At 32.3% G+C, this 8170-nt stretch overlaps 1 protein-coding gene across 1 annotated transcript; it reads left to right on the forward strand.

The window, feature by feature from the left end:
* The first annotated feature begins 350 nt into the window (after positions 1–350).
* On the forward strand, positions 351–7945 carry LOC112004906 (uncharacterized). The gene is made up of 7 exons (XM_024037145.2): positions 351–691; positions 4810–4983; positions 5313–5405; positions 5498–5566; positions 5899–6105; positions 7078–7203; positions 7572–7945. The coding sequence occupies exons 1-7, from the start codon at positions 419–421 to the stop codon at positions 7710–7712; spliced, it is 1083 nt and encodes a 360-aa protein (XP_023892913.2). The 5' UTR covers positions 351–418; the 3' UTR covers positions 7713–7945.
* The last annotated feature ends 225 nt before the right edge of the window (positions 7946–8170 follow it).

The following is an 8170-nucleotide window of genomic DNA, read 5'->3' on the forward strand; positions in this document are numbered from 1 at the left end:
TTTGTAATATTTATTTCTATTCTTATATAATAATTATTACATTGTACTAAATGTGTCCTAGGTATGAGAGAGTACCAATTTCACAAATATAGTTGTGCTTGTTTGATTTCCAGAAATCAGTCAAAAAATCATGCACATGGTAAGCATTACATCATGTAAACTAAAATCACGCTCACTGATAAAGATTGTATCTCGTGCCTCGATTTGTATGGTCACAATTGGGGTCTACCCAGTGACTGCATGAGAGAATTATTGTATACGTGGATGGCAATAATTTGACACAGTAAAATCTGACCGGATATGGGCCCCAATTTAGCTCAGTAAACACCCCCCCTCCCCTCCCCAAAAAACCCACCACGTCCATTCCCGTCATCGCAAACTCAAACAGCTGTTTCTTGTTGCTGTAATTGTAACAGAAATGGAGCTCAAGGTGATCGACCTGAAGGCCTATCTGGCGGTGATGGACAAACTGGACGGAGAGCCATCAAAGATAACGGAGGAATTGGGACCTGAACTGACTAGGTTGTGTAAGGAAGTGGCTAGGTCTTTGAGAGAAGCTGGGGCTGTGGTGGTAAGGGACCCAAGGTGTTCGGAAGAGGAGAATGAAAAGTTCATTGAGATGATGGAGAGGTACTATGAGAGCCCTGTGGAGTACAAGCGGCCCCAGGAGCGACCTGACTTTCATTATCAGGTTTGGTTCATTTGATTTTGTCAAATACAGGACACGATAAAGCTTATGTTTGTATTCTAATGCATTGGACCTAATACAACACTTAACATGCTTGGTGTTAGGTCTAATGTATAGAAATACTGGAACCAAATTTTGCATTTTAACTTATTATTCGGAAATCTCTCGCTAACACGCTAACACGGTTCTTTTAACCTTAAAAATCACTTAAAAATAAAAACAAAAACATTATCTACAAGCTTATTGAAGCTGATCTCCATTGTTGTAGCTTCAAACACCGTTAGATGCTGTTAAACTTTGAGACTTGAGTTCACATCACAGTTCCTTCTCATTCCTCTTCTCTATATCACTCTCTCTCCTTCTTTCTCAGTCTCAATCTAGACTCTGGTACACTATACTTATTCACATTAATTTTTACCACTTTCATTTTTTAACTTCTTTTTAACTTTTCTTTTATTCAATTGTTAAGATTGAAAATTTCTTTTTTAAACTTTCAATCTCAGTCGTGTCTTATTATTGCTTCAAGTGCAATACCTAGATATTGCACCTAATTTGAATCTATATTCTTGGGCTTTGATTTTAAACAGGCGGACAAAACAATAATATTTTCCTTTTCCACACTTCTAGGCTTCTCACTTTAGTTTATATATATATATATATTAATTTCATTGAGGAATGGGTAGAGTACCAGACTCAAGGGTCTCTCAACAAAAGTCTCTCAACTAATGTTTAGTGGGAGACAGGACAAGCCATTGCCGCCACTGTTCAACGTTTTTTTTTTTTTTTCTCTCCATTAATTTCATAAAGAAATGTCTATTAACTTTTTTTTTCCAATTAATTTCATGGAAAATCTCTATTAACTTTTATATTGGGTTTCATAAAAATAAAATAAAAAAGTTTACTAGTTTGAATAGTCAAATATTTGGAACTATTTTAGGCAATTTTTCAATTTTTACTAATTTAATATATTTATTTATATTTTAATTAATAATTAAATTAATTATGATATTCACACAGTAAAATCTGACCGGATATGGGCCCCAATTTAGCCCAGTAAACACCCCCCCTCCCCTCCCCAAAAAACCCACCACGTCCATTCCCGTCATCGCAAACTCAAACAGCTGTTTCTTGTTGCCGTTGTTGTTACTGTAATTGTAACAGAAATGGAGCTCAAGGTGATCGACCTGAAGGCCTATCTGGCGGTGATGGACAAACTGGACGGAGAGCCATCAAAGATAACGGAGGAATTGGGACCTGAACTGACTAGGTTGTGTAAGGAAGTGGCTAGGTCTTTGAGAGAAGCTGGGGCTGTGGTGGTAAGGGACCCAAGGTGTTCGGAAGAGGAGAATGAAAAGTTCATGGAGATGATGGAGAGGTACTATGAGAGCCCTGTCGAGTACAAGCGGCCCCAGGAGCGACCTGACTTTCATTATCAGGTTTGGTTCATTTGATTTTGTCAAATACAGGACACGATAAAGCTTATGTTTGTATTCTAATGCATTGGACCTAATACAACACTAACATGCTTGGTGTTGGGTCTAATGTATAGAAATACTGGAACCAAATTTTGCATTTTAAATTATTATTCGGAAATCTCTCGCTAACACGCTAACACGGTTCTTTTAACCTTAAAAATCACTTAGAAATAAAAACAAAAACATTATCTACAGGCTTATTGAAGCTGATCTCCATTGTTGTAGCTTCAAACACCGTTAGATGCTGTTAAACTTTGAGACCCGAGATCACATCACAGTTCCTTCTCATTCTTCTTCTCTATATCACTCTCTCTCCTTCTTTCTCAGTCTCAATCTAGACTCTGGTCAGTGGCGGAGCTAGAATCTAACTTGACAGGGGGCAAAAATTACATTTGACAAGGACATTTATACACATGCAAGCGAACATATACGTACAATATTTGAGATCAATTTGCAAAATAACAATTCACTTGTGTATGCTAAACTATATTTAAATGCATGAAAATTCTCAATAAAATAACATATTCATTATATTATATTTATCTATTTAGGAATTTATTTACATGAATAATCCTTTTAAAATTTTAATTATAAAAAGTTATAACTCTACTTACAAATTGAAAGATTTTTAGTTGTTAGATAGACATAAAGTTCAACTTATGTAAATTTCTATTATTTTTGTACAGCTATATGTTATAGGTCTATTTATTTTAGCTTAACATGCAAACTTATTTTTTGAAAAGCCATCCTATTTATTAACCATTTATTTATACTACAATACAAGAAATGCACTTAAAAAGTTACCAAAGAAAGAGAGTAGAAAAATCAAACAATATAGGGTTATAAGTTAGACACGCATCAAGGTATTTGTTTGTTTGTTTGGTTATTTATTTTTTATTATTCTTTATTTAATAATAGAATTGGATTATGTTAATATAGGATGGGCTTATATTTTAAATGGGCAAAAATGGGCTATGCTCCCAATTATCTCATGCAAGCAGCTGATTGTTTGTTTACCATTTTATAACTTTTCATTAGTAATAGTTCTATTTTTTTACCTCAAATGCATCAAGGTAAGTTAAGTAAATATTAACAGTTTTTTTGGGTGGGGCCAGGGGGGGCAAGTGCCCCCTCTTGACCCCCCCTGGCTCCGCCCCTGACTCTGGTACACTATACTTACTCACATTAATTTTTACCACTTTCATTTTTTAACTTCTTTTAACTTTTCTTTTATTCAATTGTTAAGATTGAAAATTTCTTTTTTAAAATTTCAATCTCAGTCGTGTCTTATTATTGCTTCAAGTGCAATACCTAGATATTGCACCTAATTTGAATCTATATTCTTGGGCTTTGATTTTAAACAGGCGGACAAAACAATAATATTTTCCTTTTCCACACTTCTAGGCTTCTCACTTTAGTTTATATATATTAATTTCATTGAGGAATGGGTAGAGTACCAGACTCATGGGTCTCTCAACAAAAGTCTCTCAACTAATGTTTAGTGGGAGACAGGACAAGCCATTGCCGCCACTGTTCAACGTTTTTTTTTTTTTTTTTTCTCTCCATTAATTTCATAAAGAAATGTCTATTAACTTTTTTTTTCCAATAATTTCATGGAAAATCTCTATTAACTTTTATATTGGGTTTCATAAAAATAAAATAAAAAAGTTTACTAGTTTGAATAGTCAAATATTTGGAACTATTTTAGGCAATTTTTCAATTTTTACTAATTTAATATATTTATTTATATTTTAATTAATAATTAAATTAATTATGATGTCATTACAGTTTGATCTTGGTCTGACTTTAAAAACTTTGAACATCTACTATTTATAATTCATTGAACAGTTCAAATTAAAAACCATGCGTTTGACTGTTAAGATTTAAGGGCATCTCCTAGGGTTAGCAAAGGTTTACTTTTCTTATTTTAGTTCATTGCTTTTACAAATCAACTTGACAAACTTTTTCATTTTTTTAATATTTTATTTTAAAAGATGGTTGAATATTTTATTAAAATAAATATATATAAATTCATTTATTTTAGACAATTTTGGTGTGCAAAATGTCAGCATCGATCCGGAACAAAATCCCTCAAAAACTTTTCGGAAAATATTTGGTGCTGACCGATGGCAAACAGTCCGTGTCATTCAACCAAATCAGTTTGTTTTTTTGTTTTACATCCAAAAGCGAGAGGTGTTACCTTGTGTTTTTATAAATGCAGCATAACATTTACTTGTGAGTTTAGATGTGTTTTGCTTCATGTAGTGAAACACAAGATTCTTCTCCAAAGGTTTTTTTTTTTTTTTTTTTTTACTTTTTTGAGAAGATTCTTCTCCAAATTAAGGTGGGAGGGTTAATTTAACACCTTTAAAAATCTTTATAAAGTTCTTAAAATCTTAATTATTTATTGTTAAACGATTTTATTAAAATCTTAATCTTTTGCTTCTCTTATTCCTACCAATGAATCAAGTAGTTGACTAATCTAATTGAAGGCTTCCTTATATACAGACAGAAAATTAAAGGATGAATAGTGCATAACTAAAATACCATCATATCTGTCTTGTTATTGGTTCCAATTTAACATGTGAGTTTGCATTGATTTATCAAAATATTGAAAATAATCTCTTACACAATTGGAGATACCAGGTTGGGATAACCCCAGAGAAAGTAGAAATTCCAAGGCTCATGGTTGATGAAGAAATGCAAGAGAAAGTAAAAGCATTGCCCAAAGAATCTCAACCAGCCACTCTGGTAGGCTCAGATCTCAAGTGGCGTTACATGTGGAGCGTGGGTCCTCGTCCTGCAAAGACCCGATTTAAGGTCTCACATCTTCACTTTCTCCTTCAATTTCATATAACATAATCCATCATTTCCTTTTTAACTCTTTTTATTTCACATACAATTTCATATAATACAAACAACCCTAATTTTTCTTTTAAGGACAACATTGTCTTTTTCTAACGGTGAAAATTTTATCTCATGTACCAAATGTCACATAATTTAAAATTAAATGACATGATTATACATGCATATTTATTAGATTTGTAATATTTAATCTGAATACATCATTTCTAATGAAGATAGATCATTTTAGATTAAACCTTTGTTGTGTAGTTTTTCGTCTTTTAAATGTCATCTTTTTTGTGCAGGAACTCAACGGCGCGCCCGTCATACCTGAAAATTTTCCTGGATGGACTGAAACCATGAATTCATGGGGATCTAAAATGATAGCTGCCGTAGAAGTAACTCATCACCTAGCTTGGTTCAGTTAACTTATAATGCTTTTTTATGCATGTTGTTTAATGTTATTGTGTATCCAAAAATTTTTGTTCAGGTTGTAGCTGAAATGGCAGCAATTGGTTTTGGCTTGCCAAAGGATGCATTCACATCTCTTATGAAGCAGGTTACGTATTCAACAGTTCAACTTGTGTTATTATATTTAGGGCACGGCTTTTCACTGGACACGGCAAGATTTGGACACGTGTCCACAAGATCCAACGTGTCCAGTGAAAACTTTCACTGAACACAAGCCGGACCCTTATATTTATACTCGAGTCTACTTATACTTTTTGGCTTTTTTTCTTTTTCTTTTTTTTTTGGCATATTTAATTTTTAGTCTGACAGGAAATGATTAATTAAGGCATGGTATGAATCATATTCTTTTTCATTTCCATTATTGTGAAATAATATTAATATGCACTTTTTATAACGAGTGCTTTTCCTTTGAAAAACCAGGCGCCGCATGTTCTTGGTCCAACAGGAAGTGACCTCAAAAGTTATGGCCAGGAAGGAACTGTGCTTGCAGGATATCACTATGACGTTAATTTTCTTACCATTCATGGAAGAAGTAAATTCCCAGCTCTAAATATTTGGGTAGAAAATGGCCAAAAAGTTGAGGGGTCAGTTCCTGAAGGATGTCTTCTCGTTCAAACAGGAAAGCAGGTAGGAGTAATAAATGTTTGGTGTTTATAGTTGTGAGCTAGTTTGCTACGTGAATCTTCTGACTTTTATCGAAATGAAAAAGAGAAAATACTATTGTGGTACCTAAAATTTACAAAAAAAAATTATTTCCATCCATAAGCTTTAAAAGGTTCTCTGTTCATCCTTAAACATTGTACATAGTATTTTTAATATTTTAGAAACAAAAATAAAGATGAAAAAATAACTTTTTTAATAATTTTGGGATTAAAAAAAGTTTTTTTTTTTATAAGTAAAAGAAGATAAATAAAACATTTTCAATAATTTGAAACAAAAAACGAACCATTTAATAGTTTAAGGGCGAAAAACAAACATTTTATAGTTTAGGGATGAGTAATAAATTTTTGGTAAAATTTAGGGACAAAAATTATATTTTTTCGGAATGAAAAAACAAAGAGAATGGTATTTAAAAATATAAATAAATAAATAAAAAGTGGCAAATTATGTGATTAGATCACATCGATAACTTAATATAAATAAATAAATATTTAAAACTAACATTTTAATTTTTTGTTTTAAAATTGACGCAAGAATTAAGATTTATATAATAAATTTTGTAATAACAACATCACTCATGATTCTAAGAAGGTAGGAGCTATATCTCTAATAATATATTGACATTTTTAGTTGGGCTTGCTATTACTTAGCTTGTATATTTAAAAAATGAAAATATCATATTTGTATATCTATTGAGTATTATTATAGTAAATTTCAAATCAATTAATCATACAAATAACAGGGAATATGTTGTTTTTGTTATTATGATATATTTAAGTCGAAAACCATGCCTTCTAGAAAAAAAAAAGGGTAGAATATCAAATTCTTTGGACAAGGATTCAATCAAGTTCTCAAAGCAATGCCTTTGGCAAGCTATAGTACATGCTTTTTTAATTTGTACATTAATTCTCTCCCTTTTGCACTGCTTTTATGTGCCAGATGGAATATTTGACTGGTGGAGATTGCATGGCTGGAATGCATGAAGTAGTTGTCACTGAGAAAACTACTGAAGCAATTAAACAAGCATTGGAGCAAAATCGAAGCCTATGGAGAGTATCCTCAACTGTAAGTGATCTCAACCATACTAGCAATCAGGAGATTAATCATCATTACCATTATTTTTGTTTTCTATTAAGTTGGCATTTTTAGAGAGCTCAATGTGAGTGACTTTTCTATATTATGCTTATGAGTATTAACGTTAGGAACACAATGTTTTTTATAATTTATTTCACATTTGTGAACTATGATTTAATTTGATTAAAGCAACATCACTTTTACTTGATCCATAACAGACAACTTTTATCATACATCAATCACAAACTGGAAATATCAATGATAGTAAAACCTTTACATCTCTATACTTATATTTTAAGACCTTTTCGTTTTGGATGCAATGTTTGTGACCTCTTCTTTTCATTTTCTCTTCTGCGTAGGTGTTTGCCCACATAGCATCAGATGCAGTGTTGAAGCCCTTGGGCCACTTTGCAGAATCACCACTTGCCAGCAACTATCCACCTATGTATGCAGGAGAGGTTATTAAACAGGAGCTTTCAGCTATGAATCTAAAAGGCTGAAAGATTGTAGCAATTGGTTTACTAGATGCAATAAGGTTTTCTACATGATATTAGTTACAATAAAGAAGGCTGAAAAGCTGTAGATTTTCTACTTCAGTATTCTTCTTCTTCTTCTTCTTCGTCTTTTTTTTTTTTTTAATGTGTGGATTTGGCCGTGGCATATATGCCATTGGATCTATGTACTCTTTGCTGGTAATAAATTGGAGGGTAAATTATAACTTACCCCTTTGTCCTTTCACCATGTTACAATTTAGTCTACAATTTTTTATTGTTATACTTGATACCTAAAGTTTGATTAAAATAAAACGGTTAGACCAGCAGGTTCCATCCAAATTAAATGCATTTTGCCTATTTATTAGACAAACAAACTATTTCTTTGTACCAAAAGTCTTGTGGCTCAATTAACATTTTCTAGTATTTTTAACAAAGACGTTTAAGGTTTAAATCCTCCCTCTCTC

The sequence above is a fragment of the Quercus suber genome, unplaced genomic scaffold (genome assembly GCF_002906115.3).
Source record: "Quercus suber isolate HL8 unplaced genomic scaffold, Cork oak 2.0 scaffold_154, whole genome shotgun sequence".
In the NCBI taxonomy this organism is placed as follows: domain Eukaryota; kingdom Viridiplantae; phylum Streptophyta; class Magnoliopsida; order Fagales; family Fagaceae; genus Quercus; species Quercus suber.